The following is a 17,918-nucleotide window of genomic DNA, read 5'->3' as shown; positions in this document are numbered from 1 at the left end:
GCACACCGAGATACGGTCCCTGGGAACTCGGCGTCTCTCGCTTCGTAGCTGAGACTTAATTCCTCCAAGGAAAAAATACTCTCTGCCAGGATTTTAAGGGAAGGGAAGAAGGGAAGGGGGGGCGGGTGTGGGAGAAGAAGGTCGGAGCATGTTGTGCGTGTGCGGATCGGGAGTGTGTGCGCGCGTGTCCCGCCACCATCACGCTGCGGGTAGGGAGAGAGGAGGGAGGGAGAGAAAAAAAAAAAAAAAAAAAAAAGGCACAAAACCAAACCCTCTCCCCAACCCACACAGATATTTGTGTTGTTGTAAAACTGTTCGAAAGAAATGCCGGGGGACCGTGCTTGCCGCCGAGGAGCTGCGGGAGGGAAGAGAGACACCACCCCCCCCCCTCCGTCTCGGGAGCTGCCGCTGCCGGGCTGGGACGGCGGGGAGCACGACCCGGCGCCGAGCCCGGACGGCGGAGACCGGTGGCCGCAATGAGTAACGGCGAGGCGGCGGCGGCGGCGGCAGCGGCGGGCAGCGCTCCGCAGCCTCCCGCCCGCGCCTCCCTCCGCCGCCGGCCGCGGAGCCCCAGCGCGGCCCCCGGCGGCCGCCCCCTCGCCGCTCCGCCGGGCGCGGGGAAGTTTGGCCGGGCGTGAGGATGCGGATTTATTCCTTTCCCCCCTCACACACACAACCCCCTCCATCCATCCATCCATCCATCCATCCATCCATCCATCCATCCCCGCTTTCCTTCGCTGCCGGCACTCCGCGTACCGGAGAAAGCAGCGCTGCACAAAGCGCGGAGCGGCTCCCCCAGCCCCGCATGTGCTTTAGTTTGTGTGCGAGCGTGTGTGTGTGTTGTATGTGTGGTGTGTGTGTGTGTGTGCGGGTGTGTGTGCGGTGTGTGCGAGTGGCGTTTCTTGTTCTCTTGCAGGGTACAATGTTAAAAAGCCACCGCTAGTCGCCCCCAGTGCTCCTACTCTCTGGGTCTTTTTGTCTCTAGTGCAGATTAAACGTCACGTCCGCACTTGAACTTGAATTTTATCCCATTGTACAGAGGCAGCCCCAGCCATAGAGAGACAGAGCGCTCCCAGAGAACCAGGACTCCGCCATCTTCACATTGCAATATATAATAGTAATAGCCAGCACCAGCCCAGCTGCACTGGGGGCTTCCTTCCTTCCAGTCCCAGTGCCAGGCGAGGGGGGAAGAGTGCAAAGTGGTGCAGGAGCACTGGCAATCCAAAAGCACCAGGGCAAAGCAGTGCCACTTGAACTGGGAAAGAGGAGACACAGTTTTGGCTACCCCTTTTCAAAAAAATTCTCTCTATATATCTACCCAGCAAGGGTCAATCTCTGAAAAACATTTTTTTTTTTTTTGGCAATTTTTGTGTGTGTGGGCAATCCCAATTCCAGTACCTTTTTTTTTTTTATATTACTGCTTTTTTCTTTTTTAAATTTTTTCAATTTTTTTTTCTTTTTTAATCCTCCTGGTGGAAAAGCGCACTTGCCAATTTGCCAAGCACTCTGGAAAGAGGGAAAGAGAAAAGTGTCACTGGCGGTGCATATCCTCCTAAGTTCAAGAAGAGATCTGGAAGTCCAAGTGGCAGAAGCAGTGGAGAAAAGACAGAGTGTGTGAAAGAGAGGAAAAAAAGAGCGAGAAAGAGCTTCTCCTGATGATGATGATGATTTTTAATTGAGAGGAGATCCCATCCAGTGCACCACAGCAGCAGCAAAAAGGAGGCTTTTTTTTCTTTTATTTTTTTTTTTTCGAAAGAAGAAGAACTCGATAAAGAAGAAGAAGAAGAAAGAGGAAAAAAAAAAAAGACGAGGAGGATCGCCCCCCAACACATCCCCCCAAACCAGTGCAGCTCTCCAGGCGATGCCAGTGTAAATGCCAGGGCAATGTCCCGTCGCAAGCAGGGAAACCCGCAGCACTTGTCACAAAGAGAGATTATCACACGTAAGTTTGAACTTGCAACCAGACCGAGCCGAAATCGAGGAGCAAAATTAGGGAAGGGGAGGAAGCGGTCGGGGGGGGGGGGGGGGGAGACTCCAGGAGGAACCAAAGCTGGTAAATGACTTCAGAGAGAGGGAGAGGAGAAGGGAATTAAAGAGGGGAGGGGGGTGTGTGGCTAGGGGGGGGATGGGCTGGGGGTGGAGGGGGGGGGAGAAGCCCGAAGTTTGCCGTGCGTTTTTGCAGCGGTGCGGAGGTGAGGCGGGCGGCGGGGAGCGGGGAAGGCGCTGCCGGCGGGGCGAGCGCGGCGCGGCGTGGGGGGCTCTCCCCGGAGAGACGGGGTGCGTGTGCGGGGAAAGGGCCGGGGGTGGGGTGGGGGGGGTGCGGCGGTGCGGGACGCGCCGCTCCGGATCGGGTGACCCCAACCGGGGCTCCGCCGCTCGCTCCCGGCCCCGCTCCTCGTTCCCCGCTCCGGGAAAAGTTGGCCGAGCGTTTCGCCTCGGCGTGACAGCCGGGCCAGGGGGCTGGGGGGGGGGGCGGGGGGGGAGGATCAAGGTGGGCAGCGTCGGGGGGAGAAGCGGAGCGGCCCGGGGAGGCGGGGGGAACACACACTTAACGGGAAGCACATGGTGGGCCGGACGGCCGAGCCCCCCGGTGCGGGGACGCGGGGCAGGTAGATGGGCAGGCTGCACCCTGCCCGCCCCAGGTGCATCGCCGGCGGGGGGAGAGAACTCTCCTCCAAAGCTGGGGGGAAGGCAGGCTTGGTGCAGGGCTAGAGGCAAGGGCAGGGGCTGCAGAAGGGCCAGGGGCGGGCGGGGGTGTCTGGCGGGGGGGTGTGTGTGGGGGTGTGCGGACGTGGGGGCGCGGATAGAAGCGAGTTGGGGGAACGGGGCTGCAGGGGACGAAATGCGGCTCGGGTGGCGGGGCGGCAGCGGAGGCTGCACTTTGCCCAAGCTCCCATTGTGAAATGAAAACACACACGTACCCCCCAGCCCCCGCCCCCCCCCCCCCCCAAAAAAATAGGGAAGGAAAAGCGGGGGGAGGGAAGGAGGCGCCCCCCCCACTCCCTTTCCAGCTCGAGCATCCCCCCTCCTCCCCGTTCCCCGCCCTAGAGCCCCGGGAGAGGGGCGAGCGCCTGCGGGCAGAGCCGGGGGCAGGTCCCCGCGCCGGGCGCCCCGCTCCGCTGCTCCCGGCCCCGCGGGGCTTATGCCGCGAGGTGGGGGGGGATGGAAGGGGGAGGGGGGTGTCGCCTCCCGGGATGCGGGGTCCCCCGCGCTCCCCGCTGCTCCGCCGCCACCGGGGTACGGGGGGTGATTCAGGGGAGTCCCCATTTCTCTCCTGTAGCATTGTACCCGTTTTGAGGGGGGGTGATGGAAAATACCCGGCGCACCATGGGGAGGTTTGGGGGGGGGGCAGCGGAGGCCGGGATGGGGCCCCGCACCCCGCCGGGAAGGCCGGCCGGACATCCCACCCCCCCCACCCCCCCCCCACTTCCCTAAGAGGAGTCCGCAAGTTGCTGTGCTGCGGGGGGCGGCGGAGCGCACAGAGCCAGCCCGGGGCTGAGCCTGAGCCGCGGCGGATCCGAATATTTATGTTGAGATTTTAAAGAATTTAAATAAATAAATAAAATATTCCCCCGGCTTCTCTCCCCTCCCCTGAAAGCCAAGAATAGGAGCCATCTGCCAGGAGCATTTGGTGCTTGCGAGCTCCTCTCTTTCTTTGTTACCGGTGATAAATTTCTGTTTGTAAGATTTCCTTGGGAATCGAGATATATATGTGTATATAATTTTTCCACCTCCTGTGAGATTTTTTTTCTTTTCGTAGCGGCGGGTTGTTGGGGGACGGTTTGTGTCCCGAAATTTCAATTTCTTTCGCTCTCTCTTTCCTTTTTTTTCTCTTTTTCTTTTGGTGTGCGCTTTTATTTTTTAACCCGTTCCTCCCTCGCCCCCCTCTTCCCCCCCTCCCAGCCCATCAGCTGGTGGAACACAAATGAAGATGCATCTGGTATTCATCTCTTTCTGGGGGTTTGTTTTTAATTCATTGTTATTTTGGAGTCAGATTTGCATCACCATAAAAGGTGGATTCCCCCCCCCCCCCCACTCCCTCCCCTTCGTTAATTGCATTTTTGTTTTTAACCATCCGTTTTGGAAAATGCGTTTCCTTTTTTTTGTTGGTGGCTTCTTAATTTTTTTCCTTTTTTTTTTTTTTTTTTTTTTTTTTAAGAAAAAGCAGCACCAACCTAATCCCTCTAAATCGCCCTGTGCAATTTTTCCCACTTCTTTTCTGTCTCAGTTGCGAGGAGATGTGGGGTGTTGAAAGGGGGTGTGCGGAAAATCTGGTTTGTTGCGCACGTCTGAATTTGTTTAAAGGGGTGAAACATTTTCTTTTCTCGCTGCTGTTGCTGCTGGGGGGGGGGGGGAGAGTTGAGGAGGGGGGGAGGTGGGGTGGAGAAGAGAGCCAGGTAGGTTTGTTCTTCCAATTTGGTCTCCTTTTCTGATGGCTTTACTTGAAAGTAAATAATGAGGCAGGAGAGCATTAAAAGGTGCCGAAGAGCTGCGTGTAGAATGGGTTTAGCGGGGAGGCTGGGGAGGAATGGAGAGCAGAGCGGTTCGCAGCTTCCCTCCCTCCCCTCTGGTCTCTATCTCTCTCTCTCCATCCCGAGGAAGCTGGCGGAGAAATCAGGCTGCATACTGAACAGTGGCAGAAAAACCCCAAGGTATCCAGGGGAGGAGGGGGTGGGAGCCGGGGGGGGGGGTGAAGCTGGGGTTGGGGCTGGGGGGGGTGAGCAGGAAGCGCAGGCATTTCAGCGCACAGGCGCTGAGCCCCAGCTGCAGGCTGTGCAGGAGCCGGGGCGGGGGGACGCGATCCTCGCACTCCTCGGGAAGGTGTCACTCGTGTGTGTGGGGGAAAAGCAGCCAGGGAGACCGTCCATTGGCGAGGGGGAGTTTGGAAAGTAGCGGGCAACGGAATAGGAAACCAAAACACTTGCAACTAAATAAAGCCAACCCCAAGCCAAGCCCCCAAAGCGGGGATGAATTGAGACTGCTTTCTGAAATCTTGCTTTTATGTCATGTTTAGCTTGGGCTCTTTTTTCCCCCTTTCTCTCTCCCTTTTTGGCATCTGTCAGGAGAGTTGCATTTCAGGATGGATTGGCGGTCTGTGCCAAGCAAGGAAAGAGAAACTGGGAGAGAGATGGGGAGAGAGAGAAGGGTTTTCTGACGCTGCTTAGCTGGAGTTTATTGGGTTTCATGCTCTTGGTGTTCAGAGAAACGTTTAGATCCTGAGTGTAAGACAAACAAACAAACACAAAAAGCAGAGAGGCTGCAGGGTAGTTGTGCTCCGGAGTTGCAGCCTCTCATTAGCCCAGTGGTCTTTAAGACTGCAAAGCGGAGTGGCCTGTTTGTCCTTGCCAGGCTGACCCAGGCAGCCTTGGAATGGACGCGTGTGCGGGACAAAAAGAGGGCAAACACATGGAGAGAAAAGACCTTTCCTCGGTGGTGGTGGCCAGAACAAACTTGGTAGCTGAGCTCACTTAAATGGGTGGACAAAGCAAAAGAGGGGCTGATGGAGAGAAGAGGAGGCTGAGCTGTTGAGCTGCACTGTGCAAAGAAATGTTATTTTGGTTTGATTCAAATTGCTGATTTTCCAGCTTTAAGATCTTCTTTTTTTAACTTGAGAAATCTGCTTTCAAACTGGCCCCACATTTTGCATTTGAAGGAAATGTGAAAGGCGAGAGCATGTGAAAAGCTCGCTGATAGCAGTTTTGCAGAAGGCGGCAAAGCAAGAACATTTCTGTCGAGCAGCAGCAGCAAAGATTGGGAGGGAAAAGCACAGTAAAATCACACAATTCCAGGTAGAGAGCCAGGTTTCCCAAGCAGGCTCCTCAGTACCTGGTCAACAGGTTCCCTAGGAAGAGTAATAATTTCCTTTATCGCTTTCTATTTGTATGTAGTCATTAAAAATAATTAAAAGAAAAACCTATGATTTTTTGCATGTCAAAGTTTGGCAAATTGCTTCACGGAGCTTCTCTTGAAATGCATTTAGATTTAGTGCAATTAATGCACTTTTTTTCCTACAGAAAAAAACCCACACCAATGTAATCCACTCTAATACAAAGAGAAGTAAGCTGTGACTGAAGAATTAGAGAGGAAATTATTATTGTTTTGGAGATGGCTGACTTTTTCATACTACCCGCATAGTTGTGCACAGAACAGCTTAACGTGCTTTTAAAAGATGATACATGTGTTGGTTTTAAATAGGACAGGGAAAAAAATAATGTTGTATGCTGTCGACTTCCAGGTTGCCTTTCATTTGAATATATTTGTATCAGACTTTACAAGATTAAAAAAAAAAATACTGGCACATTTTCATAGTTTCTGGTCTTTTAAAATATTTTTTGAAAACTGGTGCGGAGTAACTAGATTGTGGATGTAGGTTGTTCCGTCCTTTTTGGTTGATGTGCTCGGTGGCTTAAATAGAGGTACAGCGGGTGAGAAAACATTTTGCATTTTCTTTCTGGTCGGCAGATGCAGAACATATTTTGTCAGGCTTATTTAAATATTGAGAAATAAAAGTCTTGAAGATTTTACAACCTGGCTGCCTTTAATGGGAATGGTTGGAGCCCTTGTCTTGCACGAAATGTATGTTTCTCTGCAGAACAAAGGGTTGTCTTGTGGCATATTTGACAATAATTACGACTTAGAGGAGTGCGCGCTTGTAGAAGTAGTACAAATTATTGATATCAGTTACCGACTTCAGTTGACACCTCTTCAGCGGCTCTTCCCAGGGCTGAGCTTACTGCCAGCACATCTTTTCGCTACAAAAAAAAAAAAATAAAATGCCTCGCAAAAGACTTTAGCTTCTCTTCCACACACTTCCTACCTGCATCGCTTTGCGCTTCGCGTTGTTTGCGGATGGTGGTGGTGGGGAATTAATACAAGCCAAAATAAACTTTGCTGGCTTTTTTTTTTTTTTTTTTTTTTTTTGTGAGTCGCTTCGCCAGCCTGCTTGCCTGCCTTGTGGCCCGGCTGCCAGTGGCGGGTGTTGGCGACTAGGGGGAGCTCACAGCCTGTCGCATGGCAGGGCTGGCTCCGGCCCGGGATGCTCAGCCCGCGGAAATCACGGCCACCGCTCCCACCGCTCCCGGGGCTGCGAAACATTTTCCCTGTAAAGTTGTACTATTGATTTTCATGCGGGGATCCATGTAGCCCTAGCCGAGAGGGGCTGCGAGCGAGGCAAAGCTATTTTTAGCCAAATCGCGGTGATTAATCGACTGGGGCGGCCAGGAGTTTTTAATTAAAATTAGTTTCTAACAATGGCTTTTATTGTCAACATGCAATGTTTAAATTCTCAGTTTGTTGTTGTCAGATAGCAATCGGGGTAATGATACCTGTACATGAGCGAGTCTGTGTGTGTGTGGGGAGGAAAAAAACCCAGGGAGATCCGTTTGTTTGTTCCAGTGGATGTAAAAACACGGAGGGAGGAAGCTGGAGTTCTAGGAGAAGGTGTGTACAGCAATAAAGCAGACATACAAGTACATAATTTGGCATTGATTACATGTCAGAAAGCCACACATACCCCTGCTGAGAGGATTTGATACTAGATAGTTTACCGTACTTTGATCCTCAGGTCCTTACAGCAAAAAATCTGCAGTTCCTGCAAATGAAAATAAGCATTGTTTTGTTTTTTTTTTTTTTTTCTAGAGAAACAAACACAAAATCACATCTGTAATGTAGAAGTTGCTGCTGAGCAGCACACGGGCTGCTCCGTCAGGCTTGTGCCGTTCTCTGCTGCAGTCGGCTTGCGCGTCATGGACAGACTTTAGCGGGACGCTTTCTTGCTCAAACCTATAATTTCATGGCATACACGCGGGAAGCTTTGATCAGTGCATGTTTATTTCACCCAACCTGAGAAATTCATCAGGTTATGGTATTGGTAACATCGCACAAGCGTCTTCTTATTTTTAGGGTGCATTGTGTAGACTGAGGTTATCCCGTGACAGGAAAGCTCGCTTTATTCTAACCTGAAAGAGAAGTAAATTAGGTCAGACAAAAGATCAGGGCTGTCATCAGCTGTACAAAAACCCTTCACTCTTGGGTAGAGAGGGCCAGCAATTTATCTGATGATTTCTCTACTTCATTTAATGTTTGAATTGAGCTAGTTGGAAGCATATAGATAGCAGCCAGCTCGTTTGACAGACCGGTAAGCTGAGGAGCAGAGTGCTGGGCCGCTGATGATGCCAGTGTTCCCCAGCCACGGGGAAAACCTTCCCTTCTCCCCTCCCAAAACCTCAAACTTTGCCGATCGTGGCTTTCCTTCCATTCCATGACTGTTAACTTTTACCGAGAGAAACAACGCTCCCCCTTTCCTCCTCCCCACCGCCTCTGCCCACCCGGTGCACGCACACCCGTGCTCCCCTTCCTCCTGCTCCCTCCTCTGCCTCCCACCCACCCCACTCCCCCAGGATGAAGCCTGGTGGAAAAGTCTCCCCGCGGAGACCTGCTACCCCAAAATGGCTCTCTGCCTCCTTGCCGGAGCATTTCCTTCTTTTTGGTTGCAGTTGGGTTTCTCCAGGGTTGCGTTGCAGTTCTCAGTTGAATGTGGTCTCCCCTCGGCAGCCTCCAGAGAAAGTGTGCAGAAAAATAAACGGGGGCTGGGGGTTACCGCCTGCTTTAAAGTTAGCGATACCATAAAAGTGCTTGGTGAAGCATCAGCATTGGCTGTGGATGGATTTATATATATGTATCTTTTTAACGAGGGAGGGAAAAAGACACCAATAACTGCGTGCATTGATAAATGCGTGATTCATTCAGCTGCTCTTACTACAGCACCTTCCTCTTTCGTGTTTATTTACTTTCTCAAAATGTATCTGGGCAGGCTGCACACCGTTCCTCAGCACCCACGGTTACAGCCTCAGAGGCAGTTGTGTGTTCAGCTCCTGAACACCAGTTAAATTTGCTCACTTTCTGTTTTCTCTTCCAAAAAGCAGTTGCTGCCTTGGTACTGTAGACTCTTGCTGGAGCTTTAAGTAGTAGCTTCCCCCCCTCCCCCTTTTTTTTTTCTTTCCAAGGAATATATAAAAAATGCCTAAAGCAGGCTATTCGAAAACAAATTAAAGCAGAGGGACACACTTCACGCGTTGCAGGCACGCGCCAGTAGAAGGGGGTTAGAAGAATATCATCATTTTACTGGCAAAAGTGACACCAGATCGGGGATTTGATTAATGGTGCAGCATTCACAGGGACTTAGTTCTGTATTTTTGACATATGCAAGTCTTTTGTGTAGTTGCCTCAGTGCAAGAAATTCCTTTTTTTTTTTCGTGGAGCAGCTGATAATTTGTGTGTGTGCTGGATATGCCCAAGGTACTTTCCAAAGACTAAGCACTAGACAGCACAGTATAAAAAAGGAATCCAAAGTTAAGGGAGAGGAAAAAAACACACTGGTTTACTTAACTTTTTTATGACCCCTTTTACTAAGCCACTGGAAGAATCCATAAATTCGCTGAATGTTATAATGAATATGCTTCAATGAAAGTAAAAAAGAAAGGCTTAAGAAAATTGTATATGAGCAACAGTGTGCCATACACAATTGAGAAACACAGTCTCTTTTGAGCCTGATATTTAAGGAAAGAACAGAGCTGTTGTGTGTTTAATACATGCTCAAAACCAATTACTTAATCTTGATCATGCCTTTTAAATCCTTGGGTAAGAATCTGTGCTTCCAATATCTTTTTCTACGCCAGTTAAAAGCCGGTACCCAAATACTGCTCCTTCTCCTTTTGTGGCACTGAGCGCTCCTTTCTCTCCTTGGTTGTCGTTTAGTTTTAAATAAAACGAATGTATTCACTGGGGAACAAAGAATGCTTTTATATCACATCATCACATCCCATTTTATCTGCGGAGATTTACAGCTTCTGCAGTCTATAGAAGAGCCTATGCATTTTCCGCTCTCAAAAGCAGTAAATATTTTTTTATGAACGTATAGTTTACTTAAGAGGAGACACGCCACTCCCTTCTTTAACACTGTACATAGTTTCTGATGAAATAACATCTGACAAGTGCTGGAGATTCGTGCGGATCCTTGGATATTCCTGGCTTTTGTTCCATTTGGGTCTGGCGTGCTTATTGTCTTTTCCCTAAACCCTGCTGCATTTTCCGGCTCTTTGTGGCAGTGCCTGGGCTTGCTCCGTCTCAGGTGTGTACAGAGGGTTAAACCGCTTTCTGAGAAGATTCGGGCTACTTCTGCAAACGGTGTCTGTTGCAGGAGAGTCCTCAAACTCCCAGCCGTGCGTGGGGCTTGTTAAGGCGTTGGAGCAAAACGGGTTATTTCCCTCCACCCTCCCTCCACCGCTGGATGCTGCTCCCCTCGCTGTCGGTACCCAGTGGGGGGCGGCTCGGGGAGGGGGGACGGTGGGCTCCAACGCACCGCTGCGGGTGGGTGGCGATGGCCAGCCCAGCGTGGCCACCACCATCCTCGGTGCCAGGCTGCCGTCCGGCACGCGGAGACAGCGGGCTGACGTGCGGCGGTGGATGGCCGGACGGCGGCGGCAGCTCGGCAGCTGCTCGGCGGATGAGGAGGAGGTTTGCCGCTGCTCCGGCCGCCTTTGTGCACTTTGCAGATGCCTGAGGGTGGCTGGGAAAGTGAGGCAGGGCTGCGGGCCCCTGTGCTTCTGGGGGCTTCCCCACTGAGTTGCCTCTTTTTGGCCAACTCAGCCTCAGACTTTATTTAAAAAAAAACAAAAACCCCCAAAAAACCAAAAACTACATAAAATTGTTTTTCAGTCCTCAGAAAAATTAAAAATTGATGGTGGATAAGCAGTGCCTGGTACTGCTGAGTGTGATGCTGATGCAATACGCAGGCATAAGTTCCGCTCTGCACCTCGCAGCTGCAGGGAGCTGTGGGGGGGGCTCTGGAAACGGGTTATTGATAAACTTCGACGGTGAGGAGCCGCGCCGCCCGCTTTGAGCAGCGTTAGTCTTTGTGCAGCGAGGATCCTGACACCGATCTCGGCGATAACCCAGCTAGAGATCGTGTGATCCGAGCTATTTCCGTTAAGCATGTTGATGTTACAGTAAATGTGACATGTGGGTGTTGATTGAAGGGACATCATTTTCAGGCCTGCTTTGGGCCAACACCCTGAAGAGCGAGTCACTTCTTTGTGCTTGCTCTCCAACTGGGCTGAGCTCTTTCTGGATGTGCCTTCAAGACAGCAGCGACTGTGCGCAGAGAACAGCGGGCTCGGCGTGCTGCGGCACGCTTGCGGGTGGCTTCCCATGCCCGGGCACCATGGTGGATCTCGGGCAGCCCCAGTTCAGTCCTAGAGATGGGTGGCCCCTGGGGTAGCCCATGCTTCACCCCCTGGGGTGGGCAGCAGGGCAAGCGGTGGCTGCGGTGGGGTGCTGGGGGGCAGGCAGGGCACCCAGCAGCACCCCTGCGGCAGAGGCACTGGCGGCGCTCTCCTTAACCACCCCGTTATCGATTTGTGCAGAAACCGCCTGTGGAGGGGAGGTTTCTCACGCAGCGCTTTGGCCCGACACCAAACCGTTCCCTCTTCCCCCTTTTCTCTCTGCCGCCTTTTGGTCCTGTGGGATGGAAAAAATAAGGAAAGAGAATAGGTTGGCAACTTTTCGCTCCCTTCTTACCGTGGTTCTGCAGTGCAATGAAAAGGCAAGAAAATAAATTACTGCTGCCTGGACCCAGCCTCACCCAAACCCCGTGAACAAGCACCCACGGTTTTGTCCTTAGAGGCCTTGGAAATGATTTTGAGTAACCCAGTCTTTTTCACTGTTACTGGGTACGATTTCGAGACATCTGACAGGCAGAAAGTAGTCAGCATGTGCATTCGCTTTAATACTGGGCATGAGAATATTGTTTGCATGGGGCACATATGCTCTAATGATGTCACCGCGCTGAAGTAGGAGCGCTGGTGGTTTTGCGACAGTGCCTTTATGGAATTAAGGAGTTTGTCCGCTGTATTTTGGCGTGGTAGGCAGCCAGGGAGCTGGGAGATGCTGCTCAGACTCCAGCCAGCAAGCGTAATGCTTTTCGAAGTAAAAGAGCAAATGATTTAAATTGTCCGGCTGCATTAATTTTATGAAGCCATCGGATAACAAGAGTGTCACTCCATAGATCGCCCATCCCCAACTCGCTGTGCTCCCTCGGCAGGCAATGCCAAGGCAATCCTCTTCGGAAGGAATCGCTGGGTGCAAGGAAAATGCTGGGCACACCTTAACACACCTGGAAGAACCAGGGCACGAGTCTTGGCTGGAAATAGCTCGTTTGCATTTTTTTCCTTTTCCCACGTAAGGGAGATGAGATGTTTCCCATCCTCCTTTTTTGTGTGGCTTGATTTCTCCTTCTTAAAAAAAAATTATAAATTAATTTTAAATAAATACTCGTGAGGAAACACCCTCCTCCCCCCCAAAACCCAGCTACCAACAAACAGCAATAAAACCACAGAGTTAAATTCAAATACTGTGAAGCGACTCATTTGAAACCCACAGACACAAGTGGAGTCAGAACTTTAGATTGAGACTGGCCTAAATTGCCCCATTGGTATTAAAGGACTCCTTAAACAGCCTAAGATCTTGGCTGCTGTATTAACTAGGCATGACCCGATGCGTTATGGGCTGGACTTGCAGGCTTTTTTCTCTTTTCCTTTGTGGGTTTTAAATCTCTCCTGTAATGTTACTTGAATGTAGGTTTTTAATGGCTTAATTGAGTTGTCAATAGGAAGCCTTTTCCTTTTTTTTTTTTTTTTTATTCCAGGCAAAAAAAAAATAAATGTAAATTGACATGGATAAAATGCATTTGAAGATCTATTCAGCATTTTGTTTTTCATTCTTTTATGTCTGTTTTCCACTTCCCGAGTAAGGGGATGTTAATATAGCTTCTGCATTGTTGGGTGTACGGCTGGTCTCATGCTTGATGATTTATTAAGCTCAAATCAGAAATAGAGTCGAGTAAAAAAATCTTTTGATAGTTTGAAACCCAATTACTACTGATCATGAGGGCTCGGCGTACCAAGAAAACGAAAAGCTGATTTTCAGTAATGTGACGACTGCCAAAATATGAAGGAATACCAGATGTTATTTTAAAAAAGTGCCATTGCAGAGTCCTTGGAAAGAGAGAGCGAGCGAGTGTAAGTGAATAGGTGTATGTGGATTTAACTAATATTCAAATGAAGCGTAGAACTGAAAAGAAAGAATTCGCAACAGTTTAGCTGTTTAAACCTCCTCCATGTTTCCACAGACGCCTGGTCGGGACTCTTATCAAATGCAGCAGTTTCGCTATGTTTTCTGAAGAGCACAATTTAAATCGCAGGCAAAAAAAAATAAAAATCCTCACATCCAAAAGATAATAAAGTTGAGATCTGTGCTTTTATTTTTATTTGTTTTATATCTATAAATGCCAAAATTCAGTCTTTGTAATCGCAGAGACAGACTTTAATGTGAAGGCTTTACGGGAATGTTAGGTGAAACTGGTAACAGGCATTTTCCCTCTCTGCCCCCTTTTTTCCTTACGACCCTCGGTTCAGTTCCTGTTTTCGTGTTGTCTTTTCCAGCTCTTTGTCCCATCTCCCGCGTGTGTATCTGGGTGCCTGTGTGTGCCTCGCTGTGTGTGGGGTTGTTTTTTTTTAATATTTTGACACTCTGCTCCCCCTTAATAGGAATTCTTCCTAGAAATAGCGCGCACATTTCTAAAGGACCCTTTTCACAGTCCTTTTCTTTTGGCTCTAAAATGATGTATATGTAATTGGTAATTAAAGGTGCAAGCTCTCTTCAATATAAACAATATTGCTCAATGTTAGATCATTAAAGGGAACCGCAGCACTAAATAATTACCTTTTGCATCGTGACACGCTGTTCGCAGGCATCCGCTCCCTTCCCAGCAGTCCCTGTTCAGCACAGGGTTACGGTTACATTTTCACTAAAGCAAGGAGGCATCTTTTCGTGATATAAATCGGTGAATTAATTACGTAGTATTGTCTTCAAACTCCTTTTAAAGTTAGATTAAGGGGGGGGAAAGGTAATTAATGGTTTTCAGAACGACTATTGTGCCGTGTATTTGGTAAGCTTGGTGTGAGTTGGGAAACCGAAGCTTTCCCGTGCCCATCGTCTGCTCCAGCAGGACAGTCCGTGCTCGGGCACTTCTCGGGGGTCCTCTTCCTTTTCCTGCTGCCGCTGGTGCTGCTGCTCTCCCCTTTGCCGTTACTGAGCTGTGATGCAACTTGTAATACAGCTGGTGGATACACCGATCAATTATTTATTCTGGAAGCCAAAAGTGGGCGCGATTCTTTTTCTAAACTGCCTTTTTCAAGGCTCAGCCATTTTTGTTGCCAGGTAATACATGTCACCTCCTACCTCTTGTCCCTTTCCTATGTGTTTTGTTTTTTTTTTTTTTGCAATCTGGTGAAGAGCGGGACAAAACATTTGTTTTCGGCCAGGAGGAGAATCCAAATCTGGATTATAACATCTGTTTATCTCAGTCTCGCTTCTTTTGAGATATTTGTGTGACTTGCTTTGCCCAGGAAATCCGTAAGCAAACCTCTTGGGTTAATAGAGAACATTTTTCCTCCTATTCCTTTAATCCTGATTCGATTAGAGGTCTCACTCGCTGATTTACATACTGTTAGTTCCTCTGTTTTGTTCAGACCAAATCCTATAGTCCTTGCAGAGGCAAAACAGCCTTAGGCAAAAGTCAGTGGAAATTTTGCCCGAGTAAAGACCAAGGTTTGTATGATCTGGCAGTTACACGGCAGAACAAGAGAAAACAAACCAAAAAACACATTTTGCCCCAGAAATAGATTGTGATCCGTAATTATTTTAAAATGTAAAAATTATCTTCCAATTACTATTAAAAACATACTGTGTTTTATTAATTGTGAAATGAGAAGTTACTTATTTCTTAAAAACTGATGCAGGTCACTCAGAAATGCTTTCCCAGTCTTTAGGGGTGAGGGTATGAAATCCATCAGGTCCGAGGGCAAAATTTAAAGAAAAAACTTTTATTAACCTATAAAGCAACTGCAGGGGTATTTGACAGCAGGCAAATGGGTGGAAGATTTCAGGCTCACCAATATTCCAATAAGTGCCTCATTCTCTTTCCCCATGTACAGACTTTTGAAACCCCTTACCTTCTGAGACTGTATCCTGCTTACCTGCCTCTTGCAAACAGGTTGCTGTAATTTGTGCTAATGGGTGGTCATTTAACCTTGCCGGTATCTTTGTAATGGGACAAGGTGGTACTAATTTTGTACACCACGTGGAGCCTGATCCTGCTTGTTTGGAGAATGCAAACAATTTCCCCCCCCCCCTCTGAAACAGGAGAGGCTGGGGTGCATAAGCTTTGCTGGATGGGACTTTGGCCAGATGGCTGGGAGGTGCGGTGGGAATGAGAAGGTGGGATAAAAGGAGAGGAACTATTTCAGAAAGTGACTCGGGGCTCGAGCGTTTGCAAAATGGCTCTTTGCTGATATCCTTGCAGGGCTGGCAGCAGTGGGAAGGAGCTGTCAGGAAAGCTATGCCAGGTCAGCCTTTCCATTTTGTTTCAGGCAGGCTTGGTTGCAAAATATATTGAAATCATTCTGGGAGAGCGGAAGAGCTGAAAAAGAAAAGAAAGATCTAATCAGGCTTGGCTTCTTTGGGGGGGGTGAGGGGAGGCTGGGCCTCTTGTGATGTCTGTGAACATTCAAAGCAATCTCTTTCTCTTCTCCCCTCATCCCTTTCCTCCCTCTTTCTCCTTGTCCATGTAAAGCAGAGGCTGACCATGTGGAACCGGCACTCGCCGACGAGGATGAGAGCCTGGCAATAGCAGAGCCGGGCGGCATCAGCATCGCCGCAGGCGGGACAGACCCCGACTTGTTAACCTGTGGACAGTGTCAGATGAACTTCCCGCTGGGAGACATCTTGGTTTTTATAGAGCACAAGAGAAAACAGTGCAATGGCACTGGTGGTGCCTGCTATGAAAAGAGCATGGATAAGAGCAGCCCTCCCCCCTCCTCACGCGCCGAGCTCAGGAAAGTGTCAGAGCCAGTGGAAATCGGGATCCAAGTCACACCCGATGAAGAAGACCGTCTTCTCACGCCTACAAAAGGAATTTGCCCCAAGCAGGAGAACATTGCAGGTACAGCATGTTTTACACTCAATCAACTGCCTAGGTAATCTTTTAACGAGAGCCCTCTAGAAAGTGCCATGAAACAAAGGTTTCAGTAACAGGTCTTTATAGGAGCCATCGGTCTGGAGGATCCTCACCGCTATGCAGGGCTCAGCAGGGCTGCCCACCCCACGCTTAATTCAGTGTAGCTATCTGCGCAGGGCCAGCTCCTGAAGAGCGGGGACTCTTGATTCCCCGGGAGAGCCCGGTGGCAGCCTGTACACACAGGAAAAAGCAGAAGGTTGGGGTCAGAAATTATTTCAGCAGTGTCTTTAAGCAGGTAGCAGTGGTGGAGGGATAGGGACTTTGGTGAGATGCCCAGTTCAGTTCGCTTTAGACACCCTTTGCAACATGCAGACCCTCTGGGAAGGACCAAATCCCAACCCCACTGAAGAGAGTGGAAAAATCCTCTTCTCACTGATTGCAGCAGGAAGAGGATTTGGTTGCAAGGGCTGAAGAAGGGCTTCATTAAGTCCTTGCTTGTTCTTTCTACTGGGGTAGATGTCATCTTCCTTGTCTGCGTTGCCTCCTGTGCCACCCGTGCTGGGGCTCTGCAGATGGCTGGAGTTGGGTGGGCGACACCTCCATTCACATGCACACCCCAAATGGGGCTTTGGGAAGAGGAGACAAGAGCACAGGCTAGCCCCGGTGAGCAAATTGCAGGCATTTCTTTTTCTAAAACTCTCGGAAGTGGTGCAGTTAACTCAGCGGACCCCCCCGCCCCCGGCTCAGAGGTGGGCAGGCGGGTGATGGCATCCACCTGGGCAAGCTGCGGTGCAGTGGTTTCTGCAGAGCACCTGGTGTGGGGCCGCTTCCGTCGTGCAGGGCGTTCCTCCCCTCTGCAGCAGGGAAAGGAAGGCTGCTCTCCCTGCTAGTGAGGGAGAGTTTATGTTATGCAGCAGGATCTCCCCTCAAACAGGCCTTTTTTGCTCAAATGGACTGTATCCCATACAGAAGACCAGTGGCAATTTGTCTTTGCTGCGGCTATGACTTTCTCTAGGAATTGTCATATGGGATTAGGTCTGACAGTCCAGGATCCTGCCTGTAGTAGAGATGTTCCCACGAGGGGCTCGTCAGAAGACTTGTTAGAGGCTCCTCTTTTTACAGTTGAACCTTAGGAGATGCCCGCTTTTAGCATGGGAGGTCTCTGAGTCAGTCCCCAGCATCTCTGATGGGCTCGGCTATCGTATAAGTAAGGATCTGGGCTTTGAACTGCTGCAGTCTTCAGATCTCCAGATGGTCTGCCGCTTAGGAGAGGGCATATGCCATCCATTGACTACCTTGTAGGCTTCTAGGAATCTTTTTTGGGTGCAGCCACTGTCTTGGCATGGGGCAGCTGGTAGCTTTGGGGGCATTAGCAGTGGCAGCCTGTGCTGTAGTGTTGTAAGCAACGCTACTGCAAGACCAGACCCCGTCCTTTCCTCATCCTTTTTCAGCTTTCCCCATCCTTTTGCAGTTGTGAACACATTTCTTGGCAGAGATGACTACCTCATGGTGTAGCAGCTTTGAAGGCTGGATTTCCTTCCCATTTGGTGGGAGCAGAAGAGAAGTATTCAGGACCTTCTCCCCTAGTCTACTGAAGGCCTCCTGAATGGTGCTGAGCACTCTCAATAGCCGTTGATCGCTGCAAGCTGACGGTGCTCAGCCCCTTGCAGTGCTTAGTGATGTTGGTCCAGGAGACCTATGCTGTAGTTGCAGTCGAGATCTCATCTTTTACTAATCTCTGCCCAAATTCAGTCCACAGTGAAATATCCCAATGGCTATACCCAGCGCAGAGGGTGCCGTCCCATCCCAGCTTCTGGGGATCACATCAATATAGCACTTTGGT

At 49.8% G+C, this 17,918-nt stretch overlaps 1 protein-coding gene across 9 annotated transcripts in view; it reads left to right on the top strand.

Annotated features, from left to right (window-relative positions):
- The first annotated feature begins 334 nt into the window (after window positions 1-334).
- Window positions 335-17,918, top strand: part of BCL11B (BCL11 transcription factor B) — a 96,876-nt gene continuing 79,292 nt past the window's right edge. For 2 of the 9 annotated variants that reach the window (XM_063332835.1, XM_063332828.1), the window contains exons 1-2: window positions 335-1,942; window positions 15,695-16,060. In XM_063332835.1, coding sequence (XP_063188905.1) covers window positions 1,885-1,942; window positions 15,695-16,060 — 424 coding nt within the window. In that variant the 5' untranslated portion in view covers window positions 335-1,884. Of the gene's footprint in view, window positions 1,943-2,084; window positions 2,193-4,445; window positions 4,653-15,691; window positions 16,061-17,918 lie in introns of those variants that run through there. The other 7 variants (XM_063332834.1, XM_063332827.1, XM_063332833.1 and 4 more) reach the window with 5 other exon arrangements.

This window comes from Chroicocephalus ridibundus, chromosome 4 (genome assembly GCF_963924245.1).
Source record: "Chroicocephalus ridibundus chromosome 4, bChrRid1.1, whole genome shotgun sequence".
NCBI lineage: Eukaryota > Metazoa > Chordata > Aves > Charadriiformes > Laridae > Chroicocephalus > Chroicocephalus ridibundus.
This window is presented reverse-complemented; position numbering and strand designations above follow the sequence as displayed.